The sequence below is a fragment of the Pristiophorus japonicus genome, chromosome 9, assembly GCF_044704955.1.
Source record: "Pristiophorus japonicus isolate sPriJap1 chromosome 9, sPriJap1.hap1, whole genome shotgun sequence".
Lineage (NCBI taxonomy): Eukaryota > Metazoa > Chordata > Chondrichthyes > Pristiophoridae > Pristiophorus > Pristiophorus japonicus.
Window position 1 is genome coordinate 210,471,043 of NC_091985.1, and position 26,439 is coordinate 210,497,481.

The 26,439-nt window shown below is 47.0% G+C and overlaps 1 protein-coding gene across 1 annotated transcript in view; it reads right to left on the bottom strand.

Moving 5' to 3' along the window:
* Nucleotides 1-26,439, bottom strand: part of LOC139273605 (zinc finger protein 850-like) — a 160,907-nt gene that overhangs the window by 50,456 nt on the left and 84,012 nt on the right. Inside the window, exon 3 of the mRNA XM_070890563.1 lies at nucleotides 5,112-5,757. Coding sequence (XP_070746664.1) covers nucleotides 5,112-5,757 — 646 coding nt within the window. The remainder of the gene's footprint in view (nucleotides 1-5,111; nucleotides 5,758-26,439) is intronic.

The window sequence follows — 26,439 nt, forward strand, 5'->3', positions numbered from 1 at the left end:
GAATTCGTCCTCCACAATATTACTGCAAATTTGTAATGCACTTATGAATGACTCCACGAGGCAACGTGTTGTACTCAAACTGTAGTGATCTTGGTCCTTTATTCCAAACTTCAGAGTGAGGCAGCCGCATGGTCACTCTGCTTTTATACGGCCCCTGCCACCAGAGTAGGAAACCCCAGTCTCCACCAGTTGCACCCTCTAGTGGTGCCAGCATAGTATGTACACATTGTAAACCTTATTGACAGTACATCAGGTAAACAAGTCTCCATCTTATGCAACTATACAGTGACTACACAGAGAGTAAATCTATAGTCTGCATATATAACATCATTCTCCCTCAAGTCCTTTCTGCCAATTACCTTTGCACTGTGTGCTCTGGCTTAGCTCTCCCCAGACTTAAGTGCCAGTAGCCCTTGTACCTTGGCTGTGCTTTGGCTTGGCTCTCGCCCTGTTACCCCCCAAGTCCTTTTGCCACAACTTTGGGTAGTGGTTACCAGTTTGGATGGTCCGATGATGCAGTGGTGATTCCAGTGGGTTGTGTGTGTGATCCATGTGTGTGTCCAAACATCCATTCCCCACCCCCGCCCCGCCGCCCTCCCCCCCCTGCCCCCCACAGCGAGATCATGCAGCTGGCCCATTACATTAACATATAGGATTAGACACAGTGAAAGTACAAAGAAAGGTTTTTACAGAAAAGTTTTTTAATTGGTTCAGGGACTTACATTTGTTACGTTTTACGGTCATGCGCCAAGATTGGGTAGATTGCATTCATGGTTCAGTCATGGTCAGTACTCAGGTAGCAGTACAGGTATGCAAGGACGCTGGTTCCAGAGAAACTGGACGGGGTCCTGGTCGTCTGATGGCGGCGCTGCACCCCCTGCTACTGGGGTGGGCTTGGTTCGCTCACTTTGCCAGGACTCTGGGCCTTTGCCATTGCCTAATGGTGGGCAGAGCCACAGATGTGTGTGGCCTTCCTGTCCTCCTTTGAGGGCTGCAGAATCGGGGAACTCGTTGGTTCTGACCTTTCGCTCCCGGACATGGCCGAGGTAGCGACTGGGTCTGGGGGCTGCGCCGTCTCCACCCGAGTGGTGGGCAATGGCGGCTGACTGCGCGTATTGGCGCCATTTCCGTTTCCAGGTCCGTGGCGAATAGTGCCATTCGGGGTGCCTACAGCATGGGATAGACCTGGGGCAGGGTATCAGGATCAGCACCTTTACCCTCCCGAATTCGCCCGTTTGCTACTTTTGGGGACACTCTATTCCCGATATTTTGCAACATTTTGTTCAAAATCTTAATCAGTTCGTTACATTGATTACCATGCATGCAATGTCTCTTTAAGTTCAGTTGGTTGCAGGTCTCCTTTAAGAGAATCCTGCTGTCTTTACCCCAATCAAGTCCTCGTGGTATGGCCATGGCCTTCTTTTTTTTCAGCCATGCTGCACCTCACTGCAGCAGGGACGCCATCTTGCCTCTGTCCTCAAGGTCGACTGCCTTGATCCTTCTCTCCCGCGATTCTGCCACAAAAGCTGGAAGAGTGCCTGTAAATTCGATCTTCCTCCCCAGGAGTCCTGCCACTGGAGCCGGGAAGGTGCTTTTAGATCGTTCTGGTCGGATCATTGTCACGCAGTCTTGATGGATGGTCTGTGCCTCAGGCGCTGTGCTGGTCTGTTCTCTGGTGCCTGGCCCGAGCGACAGTGAGGTTTTGCTCTGCCTCTGAGCATGGGGGACATCGATTGCCGGAGTGAAGAGGTCTTCCCATTTCCACTGTATCTTCCCCATCCACCTTCTTTTGAGTAGTGTTGGACCATCACCTGCAACAATCCACAGAGGTAACTTGTGCACCACGCCATTATGGATTACCTTTACAACCGCACTACCAAGGACTGGGATCAGCTCCTTGGTTAGGTGCGCAACTTTTCCTGTAATGAAACCAGCTCGGGTCATTTTTTGTTCCATAACTCTCAAAGGCATCCTGGCTCATCACTGACTGGCTTGCTCCGAAGACTGGAACGCCGTTCATCTCGACTTCTATTTTCACTGGAGGACAATTGGTGTTGCAGGTATACACTTCATACACTTCTTCTTGGGGTTGAGCTGCCACTCTGGCCAAATTATCATATGCCCACTGGGTAAGTCGTATTTCTTTTACACATACACTGGAGGTGGCCCTTCGTGATACAGGCTTTGCATACGTACTCAGCAAACCGACACTGGTTAGCCCTATGTTTTCCTCCGCAATGCCAGCATGGTGCTACTCGATTAGCACCCCTTGGCGGACTCTGAGTTCTGCAACCCTGAGGTCTGTGCTCTCTGCCCTGGGCAGAGCCACATTCTACAGTCTTGCCTGTGAAAGGCGCAATTCTGTGTACAGTACTTGTCGGGTTTGAGTCCACAGGATGAATAATTTGCTTGGTGCTGCAGGTCGAGGTCATGAACGCCTGACTGATGCTGATGGCCCTCTGCAGGTCTACTGTGGTGTCGGCCGATAATAGCTTTTGAAGGAGGCCCTCGTGGCCAATTCCCATAACGAAGATGTCTCGCAATGCTTCGTTGAGATGCATGCTAAAATCACATGGTGCCGCAAGTCTCCTGAGGTCCGCAGCATATTTTGCAATCTCCTGGCCCTCAGGTCTGTGGTGAGAGTAGAATCTGTGTATGGCCGTGAGGATGCTCTCCTTTGGTTTTAGTTGGTCGCGAATTAGTTCACTCAGCTCATCGTATGTCTTATCCTTGACCTTCGTGGGTGCCAGCAAGTCCCTGACGAGGCGGGAGACCTCAGGCCCACAACTGGTCAGCAGTATAGCCTTGCGCTTCTCCGCCAATGAGTACATCTCCCCTGCCAGGTCGTTTGCCATGAAATAATGCTCGAGCCTTTCCGTGAAGGCATCTCAATCATCACCCTCTGTGAAGTCTCTCAGTGTGCCAAAGATAGCCATAATCGCATGAAAGTCTGTATACTCGTCATCAGTTATTATGTTTGTAATGCACTTATGAATGACTCCACGAGGCAATGTGTTGTACTCAAACTGTAGTGACGTTGGTCCTTTATTCCAAACTGCAGAGTGAGGCAGTTGCATGGTGGCTCTGCTTTTATACAGCCCCTACCACCAGCGCAGGAAACCCCGGTCTCCACCAGTTGCACCCTCTAGTGGTGCCAGCATAGTATGTACACAGTGTAAACCTTATTGACAGTACATCAGGTAAAGTCTCCAACTTATGCAACTATACAGTGACTACACAGAGAGTATATCTATAGTCTACATATATAACAGGTTTGCCCAGTCTATATGCAGATTAAAGTCCCCCATGATTATTGTATTACCTTTGTTACATGCACCTCTAATTTCCTGATTTATACTGTGCCCTACATTACCACTGTGGTTTGGGGGCCTATAAACAACTCCCACCAATGTTTTCTGCCCCTTGCTGTTTCTTAGCTTCACCCAAACTGATTCTACTTCTTGATTTTACGAGCTAAGATCATTTTCCTCTACTGTCTTTAGCCCATCCTGTATTATCAGGGCTACCCCTCCTCCTTTTCCATTTCTTCTAAAAGTTCCATATCCTGGAATATTTAGTTTCCAACTGTGGTCACTTTGCAACCACGTCTCCATAATGGCTATTAGATTAAACCTATTAATTTTTATCAGCGCTATTAATTCATCTATTCTGTTGTGAATGCTTTGTACATTCAGATATAGTGCCTTTAGTTTTGGCTTTTTTCTATTTTTCTCTGATGTCTCCTCAGTCAGTAATGTCTCTCTGTCCATTCCTGACCCACTCTGTTTGTTTTTACCCAAAACTCTGCTCTGCTCTTGAGTCTTGGCATGTCTTTTGTTGCTTTTTCTCGATCTAAACCGTGCTGTACTTGCCTGGATCTCCCTGCCCCACCTTCATTAGTTTAAAGCCCTGTTTACTGCCCTAGTTATTCGATTCGCCAGGACACTGGTTCCTGCCCAGTTCATGTCAAGCCCATCCTAGTGGAACAGCTCCCTCTTTGCCCAGTGCTGGTGCCAGTGCCCGTAAAGCAAACCCATGCCTCCCACACCACTCTTTGAGCCACGCATTTACTTTCTAATCTGCTTATCCCTACACCATTTGGCATGTGGCTTAGGTAACAATTCAGAGATTATTACCTTTGAGGTTCAGCGTTTTCATTTAGACCCCAATTCCTCCAATTCTTTGAGCAGAACCTCATTTCTAGTCCTACCTCTGTTGTGGTTTCCTACATCGTCCACAAAAACTGGATCCTCCCCTCCAAGTTCTGACTCTGATCTGCCCCAGGGAGAGGGCAGTGTGTGATGTCCCTGTGGGATGCAGTATGTTCAATGTCTGATCCTGAGCTGCCCCAGGGAGAGGGCAGTGTGTGATGTCCCTGTGGGATGCAGTATGTTCAATGTCTGATCCTGAGCTGCCCCAGGGAGAGGACAGTGTGTGATGTCCCTGTGGGATGCAGTATGTTCAGTGTCTGATCCTGAGCTGCCCCAGGGAGGGGGCAATGTGTGATGTCCCTGTGGGATGCAGTATGTTCAGTGTTCGATCCGGAGCTGCCCCAGGGAGGGGGCAGTGTGTGATGTCCCTGTGGGGAGAGTGAGATCAGTGTCTGACTCTGAGCTGCCCCAGGGAGGGGGCAGTGTGTGATGTTACTGTGGGGGTGCAGTATGTTCAGTGTCTGACGCTGAGCTGCCCTCATTCCTCCTGCTCTAGGGGGCAGTCACGCTCCTCTCAGTCGAGGTTAATTGGAGGGACAGCGTCATCTACTGGACACCGGCGGTATTTCAAGGCAAATCATGTCCAGCTCCATCCCAGAGAAATTCAAAACCAACCAGCAGATTCAATTCACTTTATCATCAATTGTTCAACAAAGTTTAGCTCCATTGTTGCAGCTTTCAGTATTTGAAGAAAGCTGTTTAAACAGTTAAACAGGATGCAAACACAATCAGCATTATTTTTATCTGACCCATTTCCCATTGATTAATTGGTCAAATATCCAGAATATTAAACTCCAGCCCAGTTATAGGGGTAATCAGTATCAGCAGAAAGAAACCCCAACTGTCGGAATGGACACGATTCAGTCTGGGATAACAGCAGAATCCAAACACTGCAGTCACTTGTGAACTCGCTGGTGTCTCAGCAGGTTGGATGATTGAGTGAATCCCTTCCCACACACGGAGCAGGTGAATGGCCTCTCTCCAGTGTGAACTCGCTGGTGTCTCAGCAGGCGGGATGACACAGTGAATCCCTTCCCACACTCAGAGCAGGTGAATGGCCTCTCCCCAGTGTGAACTCGCTGGTGTATCAGCAGGTAGGATGACTGAGTGAAGCCCTTCCCACACTCAGAGCAGATGAATGATCTCTTCCCAGTGTGTTCTCGCTGGTGTGTCAACAGATTGGATAACTGAGTGAAGCCCTTCCCACACTCAGAGCAGATGAACGGTCTCTCCCCAGTGTGAACTCGCTGGTGTCTCAGCAGGTGGGATAACTGAGTGAATCTCTTCCCACAAATGGAGCAGGTGAACGGCCTCTCCCCGGTGTGAACTCGCTGGTGTACCAGCAAGAAGGATGACCGAATGAATCCCTTCCCACACTCAGGGCAGGTGAATGGTCTCTCCCCAGTGTGAACTCGCTGGTGAACCAGCAGGTCGGATGAGGTAGTGAATCCCTTCCCACACTCAGAGCAGGTGAACGGTCTCTCCCCGGTATGAACTCGCTGGTGTACCAGCAGGTCGGATGAGGTAGTGAATCCCTTCCCACACACTGAGCAGGTGAATGGCCTCTCCCCGGTGTGACTGCGCCGATGAACTTCCAGATCAGACAGGCAAATGAATCTCTTCCCACAGTCCCCACATTCCCACGGTTTCTCCGTGGTGCGGGTGTCCTTGTGTCTCTCCAGGTTGGATGATCAGTTGAAGCCTCGTCCACAAACAGATCACGTATACAGTTTCTCCCCGCTGTGAATGGTGCGATGTTTTTTCAGGCTGTGTAACTGGTTAAAGCTCTTTCCACAGTCAGTGTACTGGAACACTCTCACTCGGCTGTGTGTGTCTCGGTGCTTTTCCAATCACACTGATGTTTGAAATCTGTTCCCACAGACAGAACAGACAAACATTTCTCCTTCCACATTCAAAGGCCGATGATATTCAGGTCCTGAGGAATCGAGTGATTCGGTCAGATCTTGATGCGAATATTGGTTTGAGTTTCCCGTCTGCAAATCCTTCCATTCTAATATCATGGAAAAGGAGTTTACAAAAACCATTACTGCAATTACAGGACAGAAATTCAGAACAGACAATTCTAGATTCTATGAAACATTCTTGCCTCTCTTGTTCCTCCAAAGCTGTAAATTCCTGTCTCATACACTCTCCGTCCTCCCTGTGCTGAAATTCAAACACATCGCACGTCTGAAGACAGCTTGTCCTCCACTCCCAGTTTTCACCATCTACTTTGTCAGGGTTCTACACTCTCCGGTTCACCGCTTTCTACTTTCCTGAAGGTGCTGACTCTGGCTGGGTTCAGTTCTACACTCACTGGTTCCCCTCTCCCTCCCCTGAAAGTGCTGACTCTGGCTGGGTTCAGTGCTACACTCACTGGTTCCCCTCTCCCTCCCCTGAAGGTGTTGACTCTGGCTGGGTTCAGTTCTACACTCACTGGTTCCCCTCCCTCTCCTCCCCTGAAGGTGCTGACTCTGGCTGGGTTCAGTTCTACACTCACTTGTTCCCCTCTCCCTCCCCTGAAGGTACTGACTCTGGCTGGGTTCAGTTCTACACTCATTGGTTCCCCTCTCCCTCCCCTGAAGGTGCTGACTCTGACTGGGTTCAGTGCTACACTCACTGGTTCCCCTCTCCCTCCCCTGAAGGTGCTGACTCTGGCTGGGTTCACTGGGACCCTGTAGCCCCGCCCACACTTTGCTCCTCTGCAAAGATGGCCACACATGCGCTCGACATCTCGATGAATCTTGGTGGCAGCGCACAACCCTGCAGCTTTCCATTATTATTAAATAAACTTTTATTTATATAGTACCTTTAACGTAGTACAACATCCCAAGGTGCTTCACAACAGTGTTAGAAGACCAGTTAGCCTAACATCTGTCGCACGACATTTGAAAAAGCATAATTCAGTCAAGCAGAGTCAGCATGGTTTTTCTCCTGCTATGGCCCCAGTTTCTGATACACTCTTATGTCCTTTCCTGTCACGCTTTGGTTTTTGTTTCCCCCAATGCTACCCTGCTCTATTGCCTTCATCTTGTTCTTTGAGCTTTTAGGTTTCTGCTCACCTGAACCCTCCCCCCCTCCACCCCCGCAACTGATTAGTTAAAGCTCCCTCGGCAACCCTAGTTATTCGATTCACCAGGACCCTAGCCTCAGCAAGTTCCAAGTGGAGTCCGTCCAAAATATAATGTGGGAGAGTGTGAGGTTGTCCACTTTGGCAAAACAATAAAAAAGCAGATTATTTAAATGGAGAAAAATTGCAAAGTGCTGCAGTACAGAGGGACCTGCGTGTCCTTGTGCATGAAACACAAAAACTTAGTATGCAGGTACAGCAAATAATCAGGAAGGCAAATGGAACGTTGGTGTTTATTGCAAAGGGGGATGGAGTATAAAAGCAGAGAAGTCCTGCTACAACTGTACTGGGTATTGTTGAGACCACACCTGGAGTACTGCATACAGTTTTGGTCTCCTTATTTAAGGAAGAATATACTTGAATTGGAGGCTGTTCGGAGAAGGTTCACTTGGTTGATTCCAGAGATGAGGAGGTTGACTTATGAAGATAGGTTGAGTATGTTCGGCATATACTCATTGGAGTTCAGAAGAATGAGAGGCGGTCTTATTGAAATATAAAAGATAATGAGGGGGCTCAACAAGGTAGATGCAATGAAGATATTTCCACTCATAGGGGGAAACTAGAACTTTGGGACATAGTCTCAGAATAAGGGGTCGCCCATTTAAAACTGAGATGAGGAGGAATTTATTCTCTCAGGTGGTTGTAAATCTGTGGAATTCTCTGCCCCAGAAACCTGTGGTGGCTGGGTCATTAAATATATTTAAGGCGGAGATAGACAGATATTTGAGCGATAAGGGAATAAAGGGTTATGAGGAGCGGGCAGGGAAGTGGAGGTGAGTCTATGATCAGATCAGACATGTGCTGACTAAATGGCCTACTCCTGCTCCTACTTCTTATGTTTTTATGTTCTCATTACACAGTACCAGATCTAAGCCTGCTCCCTGGTTGGTTCCGCAACGTACTGTTCAAGGAAACTATCCTGGATACACACGATGGATTCTTCCTCAAGGCTACCTTGGCCTATTTGATTTGTTCAATCAATATGAAGATTAAAATTGCCCATGATTATTCCCGTTCCTTTTTTACAAGCCTCCATTATTTCTTGATTTATACTCCATCCAACAGTGTAGCTAGTGTTAGGGGGCCTGTAGACTACCCCCACCAGTGAGTGTAGTATTTATTCTGTATCTGTCAGTCTCTGGTTAGCGAGTGTGGCTTTTCCTTTATACCTGTAAGTTTATAGTATGGAAGAGAGGTTTTCATTCTGTAGCTGTCAATTACTGGTAAGGAGTGTGGGTTTCATTCTGTATCTTTCATTCTCTGGTATGTGAGTGTCAGATTTACACAGTCCCTGTCATTTTCTGATATGTGAGTGTGGGTATTACTCTATCTATCGGGCTTTGGAATGTGAGTGTGAGTATTTGTCTGTAGCTGTAAGGGCCTGGTATGGGAATGTGGATTTCACTATCAGTCAGTCAGTCAATCTCAGGTACTGGAGGTGATTGTGATTCTCTCTCAATCTGTCATTCAATGTGTCTGAGTGTATGAATCATTGTTTCTCTTAGTCTCTGGTACTGTGTGTGAGTGTGGGATTGATTATGTATCTGTTAGACTGGTGATGTGTGAGAGTGTGGGATTGATTATGTATCTGTTAGACTGGTGATGTGTGTGAGTGTGGGATTGATTATGTATCTGTTAGACTGGTGATGTGTGTGAGTGTGGGATTGTTTATGTATCTGTTAGACTGGTGATGTGTGTGAGTGTGGGATTGATTATGTATCTGTTAGACTGGTGATGTGTGTGAGTGTGGGATTGATTATGTATCTGTTAGACTGGTGATGTGTGGGATTGATTATGTATCTGTTAGACTGGTGATGTGAATGTGGGATTGATTATGTATCTCTTAGACTGATACTGTGTGAGAGTGTGGGATTGATTATGTATCTGTTAGACTGTTGTTGTGAGAGTGTGGGATTGATTATGTAATTGACAATCTCTTGTACTGAGCTATTCTTGCTCTGTGTGACTGTTGGATTTGGTTCCTTCTCCACCTGCTGTAGGCGGATGATAGTTTGCGATTATCGATGACTGTCTCAGAAGGAGGTTTGGTTCAGTCCATTACCTCCGTTTCTCTGCTCTTGTATGTGAGCTGTTGGGTTTGAGAGTCAGTGTACAGACATCAATATGGATTGACACTGTGTCAGTGTCTATCTGTTCATGTGTGTGAGTAAGGGAGTGAAATTGGATCTGCCTTTCAGTGCAATATGATTGGACTTTGAAACAACACATTATTGTACTGCTCCAAGTGACTGTGGGATTCATAATGTAACTCTGGAAATTTGGATTAATGTGGGACTGACAGCTTCTGCTGCTTGTGACAATATGATTGAGATCAGTTCTGTATCTCTGCGCTCTGTGAGTGATAATGTACTTACTGTGTGTGAGAAGGAGCTGCCTGCACTGTTCCTTGTGTTCCGGGTTGAGGAAAGATCACATTTATTCTGGCTTGGTGAAGTATTTTGCTCTGAGAATAATAATAGGAGAACACTATTAGTTATGATATGGACAGGTGATGGAGAGAATATAAAAATAAAGTTATAATTAATGTATTTGTGTATAATAAAGTATCTGGAGAGAGGAAACCGTGATACAAACAGTGTCCTTGTCTGACCTCACTGCAGTACAGCGACACTCAGATTCCCCACACCAGGTGTGTAGGATGGTTCTATAGTAAGTTATCAGCATCCAGACACAACCCAAACCCAGCACTGGTCCATGAATGGGAACACCCGATTGGCACAGTCCAGGTTTATATCTCCCACTCCCATGGGATTACATGTAAAATTCTGAATTGCTTCCTGGAATATAACCACAGGTACCTGGGCTGTACAACAATTATTCTCTGTCTATTGGAACCGAGTTAAGGGCCTGTGTCATTAACAGAAAGTCACAGTGACCGAATCCTGATGTATCTGAGGGGGCGACAATGTATCTCTCGATCACCAGCAACATGATTCTGGAGAATTCAACGCACCAAAACAAAATAACCCATTTTTGAAATATCTCCTATCACATTCCTCTTCTGGTGCCTGCAATAGATGCACTTTGTGAAACTCCTCACATCCTCACTCTCAGGCTGTGTTTCCACTGTTCAATGTCCAAGAACAAACACTGTGAAATTGGAACTGAATCAGGAATATTCATTACTAATTTGGGGAAAGAAAGCAGCAATGATTTGAAAGAGCGAGGTGATTTACTTTCTCTGTTACCTTACACCGTACACACACAGCCCGAGAATGGGCTCCCCCTTCCCCCACTCACTCCATGTTCCAGAACTAGTTCCTGCTCCATTCCACCTCTTACAGACAGCCCCTGACTGCCGCTGAACTTACCCCGACACAAAGCCCATCTGTGGACACAGTGCTAATGCGATGAGCTGCTGTAAGGAGGCTGCTGTTTGCTCCCTTACTCGGGCCCGGGATTTCTGCACTCCCTGATGAGTTAAACGATCATCAGCCTAGCACAGAGGAAACGGCAGCCACTGACAGAGCTGGGGGAGGGGAGCTCGCCTGGGCCCCTTCCCGTCGGTTTAAACACTGTGTGGGGAGGGGAGGAGCAGCATGGATTTAGCGAATGCTCAGACCATCTTTTTGTCACAAATTAAATTAGCAAAAATGGGATTGTTTCACAAGTTGCTTTTACCACTAATTAAATGGACCACATTGAGAACATGTTAGTTATCATCCGAATAACTGAAAAAACGATTGTGTGAGCCTGACACTGGAGTACGAGTGCCTAAACTGTTTTACTCATTCCGTCAGCCTCTGGCATGTGTATTTCCGACAGGAGTGTATGGGTTTTACTTGCATATTATTGTTCAGATACGTGGGTGTAGGTTTCATACTCTACCTGTCAGTTTTTGTGAAGTGAATGTGAGATTTATTCTGTACCTGTCAGTCTCTGCTATGTGAGTTGGGATTTATTTTGTACCTGTCAAGTTTTGATATGTGAGTGTGGGTTTTATTCTGTACCTGTCAGTTTCTGGTACATCAGTGTGTACTTTAAACTAGATTGTCAACTTCTGGTATGAGTGTTGGATATTGACCAGTATCTGTCAGTTTTTCGATCGGAGTATGGATTTTATTCTGTACCTGTCAGATTCCGGTATGGGAGTATGGGGTTTAATCGGCACCTGTCAGTTTCTGATATGTGACTGTATTTTTAATCTGAATCGGTCACTTTCTGGTATCTAAGTGTGGATTGCATTCTGTACCTGTCAGTTTCTGCTATGTGAATATGGGTTTTATTCTGTACTTGTCAGTTACTGCTGTGTGAGTGTCAGAATTAATATGAACCTGTCAGTTTCTGGGATGTGATTGTGTTTTTTTTCTGTACCTGTCAGTTTATGGCAGATGTGTGGGGTGTCAGTTTCTGGTATCCAAGTGTCAGTTTGTGCAATGTGAATGTGGGATTCATTCTGTATCTCTCATTCTGGGGTAAGTGAGTGTGTGTTTCCTCTGTACCTGTTAGTTTCTGGTATGAGTGTGTGGGTTTTATTCTGTATCTCTCATTCTGGGGTAAGTGAGTGCGGGATTTATTCTGTACCTGTCAGTTTCTGGTATGTGAGTGTGGGTTTTATTCTGTATCTGTCAATCAGGGGTACAGTGAGTGAGTGGATCTAAGTGGATCTTGATAACGTAGACCATTTCCCATACCTCAGGAGCCTCTCATTAACAAAAGCAGACATTGATGTGGAGATTCAACACCGTCTCCAGTGCGCCAGTGCAGCCTTCGGCCACCTGAGGAAAAGAGTGTTCGAAGACCAAGCCCTCAAACCTACCACCAAGCTCATGGTCTACTGGGCTGTAGTAATACCTGCCCTCCTGTATGGCTCAGAGTCATGGACGATGTACAGAAGACACATCAAGTCGCTGGAGATATATCACCAACGATGTTGCCACAAGATCCTGCAAATCCCCTGGGAGGCTAGATGCACCAACATCAGTGTCCTCGTCCAGGCTAACATCCCCAGCATTGAAGCACTGACCACACTCGATCAGCTTCGCTGGGCAGGCCACATAGTTCACATGCCAGACACGGGACTCCCAAAACAAGTGCTCCATACGGAGCTCCTTCACGGCAAATGAGCCAAAGGTGGGCAGCGGAAACAATACAAGGACACCCTCAAAGCCTCCCTGATAACGTGTGACATCATCACTGACACCTGGGAGTCCCTGGCCAAAGATCACCCTAAGTGGAAAAAGTTCATCGGGAGGGCGTAGAGCACTTCAAGTCTCAACGCCGAGAGCGTGAAGAGGTCAAGCGAAGGCAGCAGAAGGAGCGTGCGGCAAACCAGTCCCACCCACTCCTTCCCTCAACGACTGTCTGTCCCACCCGTGACAGTCTGTGGCTCTCGTATCGACTGTTCAGCCACCAAAGAACTCACTTCAGGAATGGAAGCAAGTCTTCCTCGATTCCGAGGGACTGCCTATGATGATGATGAGTGAGTGAGGGATTCATTCTGTATCTGTCATAAATACAAGTGTTTGTTGTTGCTGTAGAAATGAAGCTTTTCAGTTACTTACGGTGGTTAACAATTTCACAGAAGAAAATGTCAGAAGCAGCCTCGTGGATAACTATCGGGAAAGTGCTGTTACTGGTGAAATCACGATTTGCTTGATGCAAACTTGGCTAATAAACCTAGAGGCGATGGAAAAGAAAGCAACATTTGGGGACGTTTGAGCGAGATGAGAAAACATAATCAGTGCGAGGAGCCCGATCAGAGAGCTGGCGGGCAAGAAGCATTGAGCTCCTGTTTACTGCCCGATGCTATTTCCAAAACAACGGGGAAGAACAGTCCCTGGATCTGGGAACTTGAGGAGGCCTTTCAGCACATGGAACCTGGAAGCAAATTATTCCTTCGAGTCTGTTACATAAGGAACAGGAGGTTATTCAGTCCCTCGAGCCTGTTACATTGGAACAGTAGGAGGCCATTCAGTCCCTCGAGCCTGTTACATGAGGAACAGGAGGAGGCCAATCAGTCCCTCGAGCCTATTACATAAGGAACAGGAGGAGGCCATTCAGACCTTCGAGCCTGTTACATAAGGAACAGGTGGAGGCCATTCAGTCCCTCGACCCTGTTACATAAGGAACAGGGGGAGGCCGTTTAGTCCTTCGAGCCTGTTACATGAGGAACAGGAGGAGGCCAATCAGTCGCTCGAGCCTGTTACATAAGGAACAGGAGGAGGCCATTCAGACCTTCGAGCCTGTTACATAAGGAACAGGGGGAGGCCGTTTAGTCCCTCGAGCCTGTTACAGTGGAACAGGGGGAGGCCATTCAGTCTCTCGAGCCTGTTGCATTAGAACAGTAGGAGGCCATTCAGTCCCTCGAGTCTGTTACATAAGGAACAGGGGGAGGCCATTCAGTCCCTCGAGTCTGTTACATAAGGAACAGGGGGAGGCCATTCAGTCCCTTGAGTCTGTTACATAAGGAACAGGGGGAGGACATTCAGTCTCTCGAGCCTGTTGCATTAGAACAGTAGGAGGCCATTCAGTCCCTCGAGTCTGTTACATAAGGAACAGGGGGAGGCCATTCAGTCCCTTGAGTCTGTTACATAAGGAACAGGGGGAGACCATTCAGTCCTCGAGCCTGTTACAGTGGAACAGGGGGAGGCCATTCAGTCCCTCGAGCTTGTTACATAATGAACAGGAGGAAGCCATTCAGTCTCTCAAGCCTGTTACATTAGAACAGTAGGAGGCCATTCAGTCCCTCGAGTCTGTTACATAAGGAACAGGGGGAGGCCATTCAGTCCCTCGAGCCTGTTACATAAGGAACAGGAGGAAGCCATTCAGTCCCTCGAGTCTGTTAGGGGAACCAGTGGATGTGGTATATTTGGACTTCCAGAAGGCATTTAACAAGGTGCCACAAGATAAAAGTTCAGAGGGTTGGGAGTAATATATTAGCATGGATAGAGGATTGGCTAATGAACAGAAAACAGAGAGTAGGGATAAATGGTTCATTCTCGGGTTGGCAATCAGTAACCAGTGGGGTGCCATAGCGATCAGTGCTGGGACCCCAACTATTTACAATCTATATTAACTTGGAAGAAGGGATCGAGTGTAACGTAGCCAAGTTTGCTGATGATACAAAGATGGGAGGAAAAGCAATGTGTGAGGAGGACACAAAAAAATCTGCAAAAGGACATAGACAGGCTAAGTAAGTGGGCAAAAATTTGGCAGATGGAGTATAATGTTGGAAAGTGTGAGGTCATGCACTTTGGCAGAAAAAAATCAAAGAGCAAATTATTATTTAAATGGAGAAAGATTGCAAAGTGCCGCAGTACAGCGGGACCTGGGGGTATTTGTGCATTAAACACAAAAGGTTTTTTCCAGGTACAGCAAGTGATCAGGAAGGCCAGTGGAATCTTGGCCTTTATTGCAAAGGGGATGGAGTATAAAAGCAGGAAAGTCTTGCTGCAGTTGTACAGGGTATTGGTGAGGCCACACCTGGAATACTGCGTGCAGTTTTGGTTTCCATATTTACGAAAGGATATATTTGATTTGGAGGCAGAAGGAGAAGCTTCACAAGGTTGATTTCGGAGATGAGGGGGTTGACTTATGAGGGATGGTTGAGTAAGTTGGGCCTCTGCTCATTGGAATTCAGAAGAATGAGAGCTGATCTTATCGAAACATATAAGATTATGAGGGGGCTTGACAAGGTGGATGCAGAGAGGATGTTTCCACTGACAGGGGAGACTAGAACTAGGGGGCATGATCTTAGAATAAGGGTCCCCCCATTTAAAACTGAGATGAGGAGAAATTTCTTCTCTCGGAGGGTTGTGGATCTGTAGAATTCACTGCCTCAGAGAGCTGTGGAAGCTGGGACATTGAAGAAACTTAAGACAGAATTAGAGAGTTTCTTAAATGATAAGGGAATAAGGGGTTATGGAGAGCGGGCAGGGAAGTGAACCGGAGTCCATGATCGGATCAGCCATGATCGTATTAAATGGCGGAGCAGGCTCGAGGGGCTGTATGGCCTACTCCTGCTCCTATTTCTTATGTTCATATGTTCTTATTTACCTCCAGTGTGGGATGATTGGTGCAAGTGATGGTAGAAATGAAAATGTACCTATACCTGATGTGAGGTTAATAAATCTGTAATTCTCTGACTTATGTCCTTTGTTTAGAAAGGAATGAAACACTTGCTACTCTCCAGAGTATTTTCTCTATTTCTGTCTCCAGTCTTCTTTTCTTGACTGCTACCTTCACTGTTTCCTCCCCAACTACTTCCAACATTTTTGGGAATGGTCTAGTGCAGTAATAACTGAGACTGGGTTCGGCGTAAAATAAGAAGAAACCAGTCTTGGTGTAATAATAAAAGAAACAATATTTTGTGCAATAATAAAAGAAAGAGATGAAACACTAACAAAAGCCGGGTCTGCTTTAGCAATACCAGAAACCTACTCTATTGAATACAACTGAAACAAGATCTATAATTGTTATGTATGTAAACTTTATAATTGTGTAAGACTTGCCACCAGAGGGTGCACCTGTCGGAGACCCAAGGATCACCTGCACACCTCATGCAAGCAAGTATAAAAGGTTGTCTGCCATGCTGCTTTGGCACTCTGGAGTTTTATTAGAGACTAAGGTCACACCAGTTTGAGCTTACAATATACTGTCTTGTGGAATTATTCTGAACATAACAATAGTTATAATAATAGAGGCGTGTACTAGAACTGGAATAACAGGGGCAGGTTATTTTACAATCAAAGCAGAAGCCGTGTCTAGTGGAACAATTCCAGAGACAGGGTCTCATACAACAAGAGCAGAGACAGGGTCCAGAGTAATAACAGCAAATACATGGCTCACTGTGAGAGTAACATAGACAGTGCTTGATCCAATAATAACGGTGCGGCGAATGAGGGTACAGGGCCCAGAAGTGTCTCTGGAATTGTTCCACTCGACACGGCTTCTGCTTTGATTGGAAAATAACCTGCCCCTGTTATTCCAGTTCTAGTGCATGCCTCTATTATTATAACTATTGTTATGGTCAGGTCTCCAGTCGCCCTGGTTCAATCCTTGCCACTGGATAAAGGCTTAGCTCTGTTAAGCCTGTGTGGTAGCTGATGTGCAATGGTCACCACACATTAAAAAAATCCATGCACAGGCATCTCCCACCCTTCAATTGGAGTTCAGGACTGGAATATCGGGTCCTTCATTCAAACATCTGTGAACTCTTGTGGAAGCAAGTCACCCTCGTTCGAGGGACCGCCTATGATGAATAACAGGCAGACTCGAGTATTATACTGAACACAATGCTGGATCTAGTGTGATGGTCACACAGGCAGTATCTAGTGCAACAGAACAAAGATTGGGTTTCATCTAATAGTGCGTGCAAATCAGGGCCTATTGTTATAACTGCAAATGCTTTACCCAATGTCTAATAACAGAGTGAAGGCCCACTGCAGTATGAATGGGTGGGGTTAGTGTAATAACACAGGCACGGTCTAGTGTAATGGGAACAGGGAACAGATTGTGTCAGCCTTGGCTCAGTGGTAGCACTCTCGCCCCTGGGTCAGAGGATCGTGGGTTCAATTCCCATCCAGAGACCCGAGCCCATAACCTAGGCCGACACTCCCTGAGTGCTGAGGGAGTGCTGCACTAGTGTCGTCTTTCCGATGAGGTATTGAACCAAGGCCCCGTCTGCGTCCACATTTCCCCTGCACCCAAATTAACTAAAAACTGATTATCTTGTCATCTCACATTGCCCTTTGTATGATCTTACTGTGGAAAAAAAATATCTGCTAAGTTTCTACATTACAACAGTGACTTCACTTCACTGGCTATAAATGTGCAGACATTCCATGTTAATGTACAATGTGTGAGGTTGCAGCCCCTCTTCCAATATTTGAAGGGGCTGCTCCTCAAATTCTGGTTGCACTTCAGTCCCACATTCCTGATCTTTGGGCACCCTGTGCGGAGGGGAGTGGGTAGGTCGGAGGGTCTCCTCATAGGACGGCTGCTGGGCATGGCCAAGGTGGCCATCAACCGGTCCAGGCAGCGGGTGGTCGTTCAGCCTCTCTTCCGTGGTTAGATCCGAGCCAGGGTGTCCCTGGAGATGGAGCATGCGGTGTCCACGGGTATGCTTGCAGCTTCCGTGAGAGGTGGGCACTGGAGTGCATCATCACCCCCGGCAACCAAATTTTAATTTGATTTAAGTTTCCATCCAAAGTTCAATTGGTTTATTTTGTCGGTTTTAGTGCCTACCCCCCTTTAATCAGGGGTCACTTGATTAATGTTTACAACAAAAATAGTTGTAAAGGTGCGGAGGTTATGATAGGTGTTGTACAAATGCAAGTCTTTCTGTTTGTCCAATAACTATAGATGTGTGGTTGGCTTGTATTCTCTGGAATATAGAAGGTGGTTTGACGGAGATTTTTAGCATTTTGAAAGGAATTGATAGGGCAGAAAGAGAGAAACCTTTTCTGTTGGTGGGAAAGTCTAGAACAAGGGGACCTAGCCTTAAAATCAGAGCCTGGTCATTCAGGGGAGAAGTTAGGGAACACTTATTCATACCAAGGGTGGTAGAAGCTTCAAGTCGCTGGAGAAATACCACCAACGATGTCTCCGCAAGATCCTACAAATCCACTGGGAGGACAGACGCACCAACATTAGCGTCCTCGACCAGGCCAACATCCCCAGCATTGATGCACTGACCACACTTGATCAGCTCCGCTGGGCAGGCCACATCGTCCGCATGCCAGACACGAGACTCCCAAAGCAAGCGTTCTACCTCTGAACTCCTCCACGGCAAACGAGCCAAAGGTGCGCAAAGGAAACGTTACAAGGACCCCCTCAAAGCCTCCCTGATAAAGTCAACATCCCCACTGACACCTGGGAATCCCTGGCCCAAGACCACCCTAAGTGGAGGAAGTGCATCCAGGAGGGCGCTGAGCACCTTGAGTCTCATCACCGAGAGCATTCAGAAAACAAGCGCAGGCAGCGGAAAGAGCGTGCGGCAAACCAGTCCCACCCACCCTTTCCCTCACCGGCTATCTGTCCCACCTGTGACAGGGACTGTGGTTCTCGTATTGGACTGTTCAGCCACCTAAGGACTCATTTTAAGAGTGGAAGCAAGTCTTCCTCGATTCCGAGGGACTGCCTATGATGATATGGTAGAAGCGTGCAACTCCCTCACAGAAAGCCGTAGATACTCAATCAATCATTTTAAATCTGAGAGTGATAGATTTTTGCTAGCCAAGGGATTAAGGGATATGAAGCCAAGGAGGATAGATGGAGTTATGAAACATATCAGCTATGATCTTATTGATTGACGGAACAGGCTCGATGGGCTGAACAGGCTCTTCCTGTTCCTATACAATAGATGTGTGGTTGGTGTAAAACTAACCAGGAGTGGAAATGGGATCTGGTTGAAGAATAACATGGGGAAGTTATAACAACAGAAGCGAGGTCTGGTGTAACAATAAAGGGGCTGAAGTGGACTGAAAGCTGAAAGTTGCCGTGAGCCCTGTTCAGGCCCTAAGTAAGGCCCCGGACCCTTTAGCAGATTCCAGGTCATTGATCCTGGGGCAGGATTACTGCCCGGGAGTGAAGGTGGAAATTACTCCCTGGGTTTTTAGTGTCACTGCAACAAAGGGAGGTTCTGGTGTTAAAATAGACGGTTCATTGCCTTCTCCAGAAGGGACAGAAACTCTACTGGGAGTAAATACCTGTTTATTTTGCCCACTGTTTTCATACTGAAGCAAGGACGTTATTGCTAAAGCTTTATAATTCACAGGTTAGGCCCAGCTGGAGTATTCTGTCCAATGTTATAGTCTCTGCCTCTATTTATGAAGCCCAGAAAGATGAAAGAGAGTGAAATAGGGAAAGAGACTTAAAAGGGAAGGTGACACAAGGTGTTGAGAGACAGAATGATACATCACAGAAGGAGGCCATTGGGCCCATCCTGCCTGTACTGGTTCTGTGAAAGGACGATCCAATTACCCCACTGCCCTGATCATTCCCCATAGCACTGTCAGTTATTTTTCAGTCAAGTATATATACAATTCTCTTTTGAAAGTTATTATTGAATCTGCTTCCACCACCCTTTCTGGCAGCGCAATCCAGATCACAACTTGTTGCATAAAATAAATATCCTCATATAAACTGACAGGGAGCAAACTCCCATCTCCCGGCTTCAGAGAGCAGAGGGAGCTGAGTGATTGATCCACACACAGCGCCAGTCCTGTCCGGGAATGGAGACTCCAAACACAAACAACAAACTCATTTGCAAATGTCACCGCAATGTGTGGCCAGATACAGGCCGCCTTCTCAGATGTTTCCAGCAGATTGTGGCCCATGGATTTATTTTCTGTCTCTCATCACCTTGTGTTTCCTTCACTTTTAAATCTCTTTATTTCATTCTTTTTCATCTTTCTGGGCTTCATAAATAGATGCAGTTTGGAGCCGGCAGCAGGAAGATGTGTTGCCTGAGAATGAAATAGCAGGCGTCAGTTTGATGTTATCGCCATGAACAGGCTTCCTGTCTGTGAGGGCAGTCTCACCCTGACAGCACCAGGACCCACACACAGGCCTCACCCTGACAGCACCAGGACCCACACACAGGTTTCACCCTGACAGCACCAAGACTCACACACAGGCCTCACCCTGACAGCACCAGGACCCACACACAGACCTCACCCTGACAGCACCAGGACCCACACACAGGCTTCACCCTGACAGCACCAGGACCCACACACAGACCTCACCCTGACAGCACCAGGACCCACACACAGACCTCACCCTGACAGCAACAAGACTCACACACAGGCCTCACCCTGACAGCGCCAAGACCCACACACAGGCCTCACCCTGACAGCACCAAGACCCACACACAGGCCTCACCCTGACAGCACCAAGACCCACACACAGGCCTCACCCTGACAGCACCAAGACCCACACACAGGCCTCACCCTGACAGCACCAAGACCCACACACAGACCTCACCCTGACAGCACCAAGACCCACACACAGGCTTCACCCTGACAGCACCAAGACCCACACACAGGCCTCACCCTGACAGCACCAAGACCCACACACAGGCTTCACCCTGACAGCACCAAGACCCACACACAGGCTTCATCCTGACAGCACCAGGACCCACACACAGGCCTCACCCTGACAGTACCAAGAACTTAGCATTTCAATATGACTGTTCCCAATTCTCATTTTAAAGAATATTTGAGTTTTCACACGTTCACTAAAGAGGGAGACTGACTGAGGGTTTATCACTGGGAGAAATGAGGGGAAGTAAAACTGTTATTTCTCCCAAAGAGGGAGATCAGAAAATAGAAGGATTTAAGTGAGTTAGAGAGAGAGAGAGGAGAGGTGAAGTGAGTTAGATACTGTCTGAGACAGAGAGAGGAGAGAGGTTAGGTGAGTTAGGTTGCAGTTTTGTGACATAGACCATTGCATCTTTTAAGGAACCATTGGAACAATATATTCAAGGCAAGGATGATACAGAGCTATTCGGAGAGAGTGGACCAGTGCAATTAGCTTTAGTTTCTTCCAGCACAGATCCAGCACGGATGATGTGCCTATTGGCCTCTTTCTGTGCAGTGAACTACTAAGGTTCTGTGGTACCATTAGAGGAAGGAAAGGGACTTATTCACACATCCCGATTAACATCATTCTCTCAACCATCGCAAACTCATTTATTTCACTGCCTTGTGAAAAACCTGACTGCCCCTTTTGTTGATTAGTAACATTTCAAATCCATTATTTGTGTGTGGAGCACATTGCTGTGTGTGTGTTTCTCTCCATGTGTGTCATATTTCTCCTTCTTAGGCATGTAAATGCATCATTCGAACATCATTCCAAAAAAATCTCATCCATCAATAAGAAGGAAGGAAAGTGTTGCATTTCTATAGCGCCTTTCAGCACCTCAGAGGTTCCAAAGTGCTGTACAGCCAATGAAATTCTTTGAACTGTAGTCACTGTTGTAATGTAGGAAATGCGGCAGCCATATTGGGCACAATATCCAACAATCAGCAATGTGATGAATGAGCAGTAAACGTTGGTCCCCGAGAGGATGAGACTGGGGAATTAATAATGGGGAACAAGGAAATGGCAGACATTTTGAACAAATATTTTGTATCGGTCTTCACGTACAAGACACTAGAAGCATCCCAATAGTGGATAATCAAGGGGCTATAGGGAGGGAGGAACTTAATACAATCACTATCACTGAAGAAGTAGTACTCAGTAAAATAATGGGATTAAAAGCGGACAAATCCCCTGGACCTGATGGCTTGCATCCTAGGGTCCTTAAAGAAGTGGCTGCAGAGATAGTGGATGCATTGGTTGTAATTTACTAAAATTCCATAGATTCTGGGGAGGTCCCAGCGGATTGGAAAACCACAAATATAACACCCCTGTTTAAAAAAGGAGGCAGACAGAAAGCAAGAAACTATAGACTGGTAAGCCTAAAATCTGTCGTTGGGAAAATGCTGGAGTCTGTTATTAAGAAAGCAGCAGCAGGACATTTGGAAAAGCATCATTCAATCAAGCAGAGTCAGCATGGTTTTATGAAAGGGAAATCATGTTTGACAAATTTGCTGGAGTTTTTCAAGGATGTAGCGAGCAGGGTGGATAAGGGAGAACCAGTGGATGTGGTGTATTTGGATTTCCAGAAGGCATTGATAGGTGCCACATAAAAGGTTACTGCACAAAATAAAAGTTCACCAGGTTGGGGGTAATATATTAGCATGGATAGAGGATTGGCTAACTAACAGAAAACAGAGAATCAGGATAAATGGGTCATTTTCCGGTTGGCAAACAGTGACTAGTGGAGTGCCACAGGGATCGGTGCTGGGACCTCAACTATTTACAATCTATATTAATGTCTTGGAGGAAGGGACCGAATGTAATGTTACCAAGTTTGCTGATGACACAAAGATGGGTGGGAAAGCAAATTGTGACACAAAAAATCAGCAAAGGGATATAGACAGGCTAAGTGAGTGAGCAAAAATTGACAGATGGAGTATAATGTAGGAAAATGTGAGGTTATCCACTTTGTCAGAAAAAATAGAAAAGCAAATTATAATTTAAATGGAGAAAAATTGCAAGGTGCTTCAGTACAGAGGGACCTGGGGGTCCTTGTGCATGAAACACAAAAAGTTAGTATGCAGGTACAATCAGGAAGGCAAATGGAATCTTTGCCTTTAATACAAGAGGGATAGCGTATAAGAGAAGTCCTGCTATAACTGTACAGGGTCATCATCACTCCCATAGGCAATCCCTCAAAATCGAGGAAGACTTGCTTCCACTCTAAAAGCGAGTTCTTAGGTGACTGAACAGTCCAATATGGGAATTACAGTCTCTGTCACAGGTGGGACAGACAGTCGTTGAAGGAAAGGGTGGGTGGGACTGGTTTGCCACACACTCTTTCCGCTGCCTGTGCTTGCTTTCTGCATGCTCTCAGTGATGAGACTCGAGGTACTCAGCGCCCTCCTGGATGCTCTTCCTCCACCTTGGGTGTCGGTGGGGATGTTGCATTTTATCAAGGAGGCTTTGAGGGTGCCCTTGAAACATTTCCTCTGCCCACCTGGGACTCACTTGCCGTGTAGGAGTTCCGAGTAGAGCGCTTGCTTTGGGAGTCTTGTGTCAGGCATGCGAACAACGTGGCCCACCCAACGGAGCTGGTCGAGTGTGGTTAGTGCTTCGATGCTGGGAATGTTGGCCTGATCGAGGACGCTGACGTTGGTGCATCTGTCCTCACAGGGGATTTGCAGGATCTTGCGGAGACATACTTGGTGGTATTTCTCCAGTGATTTGAGGTGTCTACTGTATATGGTCCACGTCGCTGAGCCATACAGGAGGGCGGATATCACTACAGCCCTGTAGACCATGAGCTTGGTGGCAGATTTGAAGGCCTGATCTTTGAACACTCTCTCAGGCGGCCGAAGGCTGCACTGGCGCACTGGAGGCGGTGTTGAACCGGGTCGTTGATGTCTGCCCTTGCTGATAATAGGCTCCCGAGGTATGGAAAGTGGTCCACGTTATCCGCGCCGTGGATCTTGATGGCTGGGGAGCAGTGCTGTGTGGCGGGGTCAGGTTGGTGGAGGACCTTTGTCTTACAGATGTTTAGTGTAAGGCCCATGCTGTCGTATGCCTCAGTGAAGATGTTGACTATGACTTGGCGTTCAGTCTCTGAATGTGCCCAGACGCAAGCATCGTCCGTGTACTATAGTTCGACGACAGAGGTTGGGAAGGTCTGGGATCTGGCCTGGAGACACTGATGGTTGAACAGATTCCCACTGGTTCTGTAGCTTAGTTCCACTCCAACGGGGAGCTTGTTGAGTGTGAGGTGGAGCATGACAACGAGAAAGATTGAGAAGAGGGTTGGCATAATGTCACAGCCCTGCTTGACCCCCAGTCTGGACGTGGATTGGGTCTGTAATGGATCCATTGGTCAGGATCACGGTTTGCATGTCGTCGTGGAGCAGGCGGAGGATGGTGACAAACTTTTGGGGGCAGCCGAAACGGAGGACACTCCATAGTCCCTCGCAGTTGACAGTGTCAAAGGCTTTTGTAAGGTCAAAGAAGGACATGTACAAAGGTTGGTGCTGTTTCCTGCATTTTTCTTGCAGCTGTCGCGCCATAAAGATCATGTCCATTGTACTCCATAATGGATGAAATCCACATTGTGACTCCGGGAGGAGCTCCTCAGCCACAGGAAGAAGACGGTTGAGGAGGACTCTAGCGATAACTTTCCCAGTGGCTGATAAAAGGGAGATTCCTCAGTCGTTGCCGCAGTCGGACTTGTCCCCTTTTTTTAAAGATGGTCACGATTACTGCATCTCCAAGATCTCCCGGCATGCTCTCCTCCTTCCAGATTTGAGAGATGAAGTCATGCATTCATGCCAATAGTGCCTCTCCACCATACTTTAGTGCCGCTTGGGGATTCCATCCGCTCCTGTTGCCTTGTTGTCCTTGAGCTGGTGCATGGCCTTTTCTACCACGTGCAGGGCTGGGGTTTTGCTGAGATGGTGGGGGGTAGCATGCTGCGGGATGGAGTCGAGGACACTCGAGTCAAAGACAGTATCGGTTAAGGAGATCTTCGAAAAGGCCCAAAAATGGAGCAGTCGGTAACAGGACATCAATTAGTCTCCTCTTATCTTGGAGACATCAAATATCCACACTGTGTTATTTGAAATATCAAAATACTAAACTCCAGCCCAGTTATAGGGGTTATTAACATCAGCAGAAAAGAACTCCAACTGCCAGAATGAACACGATTCAGTCCGGGATGTGATTAACAGCAGCAATAACAGCAGAATCCAAACCTTGTATCACTTGTGAACTCGCTGGTGTCTCAGCAAGGTGAATGACTGAGCGAATCCCTTCCCACACATAGAGCAGGTGAACGGCCTCTCATCAGTGTGAACTCGCTGGTGCACTAGCAGGTTGAATGAGTTAGAGAATCCCTTCTCACACTTGGAGCAGGTGAACGGCCTCTCCCCAATATGAACTCGCTGGTGTCTCAGCAGGGTGGAAGACTGAGTGAATCCCTTTCCACACTCAGAGCAGGTGAATGGTCTCTCCCCAGTATGAACTCGCTGATGTTTCAGCAGGTCGGATGACCGAGTGAACCCCTTCCCACACATGGAGCAGGTGAACGGCCTCTCCCCAGTGTGAACTCGCTGATGTATCAGCAGTTGGGATGACTGAGTGAATACCTTCCCACACACAGAGCAGGTGAACGGCCTCTCTGTGGTGTGACTGCGCTTGTGTATTTCGAGATTGAAAGATCGGCTGAAGCCTTGTCCACACACAGAACACGCGTACAGTTTTCCCCCACTGTGAACGGTGCTTTCTGCTTCCATATTCAAATGCCGATGATATTCTGGTCCTGAATAATCAAATGACTCCATTAGATCTTGATGTGATGTTTGGTTTGAGCTTCCAGTCTACAAATCCTCCCATTTTAACACACTGTAAAATGAATTACAAACAGGAAAAGGGGAGGGTGAGAGAGAAAAACACAAAGGCAGGTTGTGAAATTGAGCTGAACTAATCTGGTTATTTGTGCGGCTGGCATCAATAAAAAGTGACCATGAAAGCTGCTGTATTGTCATTAATACCCTACTGGTCACTAATGTCCTTCAGGGAAGGGAACCTACCACCCGGTCTGGGTCTACACAAGACTCTGGTCTCCATGGGAGGGGAGAGCGAGGTGGGCGGGGCAACATTGAGGGATTTTATACATCTGCAACTTTACCAGAACTTTGACAGAACCTCCAAAACCTGCAACCTCCAGATGGATGGACCAGGGCAGCAGGTGCATGGAAAAACCATCACCACCAAGTTCCCCTCTCTGTCTCACATCACCCTGACATGGATATATATTGTTTTTCCTTCACTGGGTGAAAGTCCTGGAACTCCTTTCCTGACATTCATAGAATCATAGAAATTTACAGCAGGGAAGGAGGCCATTTCGGCCCATCGTGTCCGTGCTGGCCAAACAAGAGCTATCCAGCCTAATCCCACTTTCAACTCTTGGTCCATAGCCCTGTAGGTTACGGCACTTTAAGTGCACATCCAATTATTTTTTTAAATGTGGTGAGGTTTCTGCCTCTACCACCCTTTCAGGCAGTGAGTTCCAGACCACCCCCACCCCACCCCAGTAAAGAAATTTGCTCTCGTATCTCCTCTATACCTCCCCCCAATTACTTTAAATCTATGCCCCCTGGTTGTTGACCCCTCTGCCAAGAGAAACAGGTCCTTCCTATTGACTTTATCCAGGCCCCTCCTAATTTTATACACCTCAATCAGGTCTCCCCTCAGCCTCCTTTGTTCCAAAGAAAACAGACCCAGCATCTCCAATCTTTCCTCATAGCTAAATTTCTCCAGTCCAGGCAACATTCTTGTAAATCTCCTCTGCACCTTTCCAGTGCAATTACATCTTTCCTGTAATGTGGTGACCAGAACTGCACATAGTACTCCAGCTGCAGCCTAACCAGTGTTTTATACAGTTCAAGCATAACCTCCTTGTTCTTGTATTCCATGCCTCGACTAATAAAGGCAAGTATTCCATATGCCTTTTTAACCACCTTATCTACCTGGCCTGCTCCCTTCAGGAATCTGTGGACATGC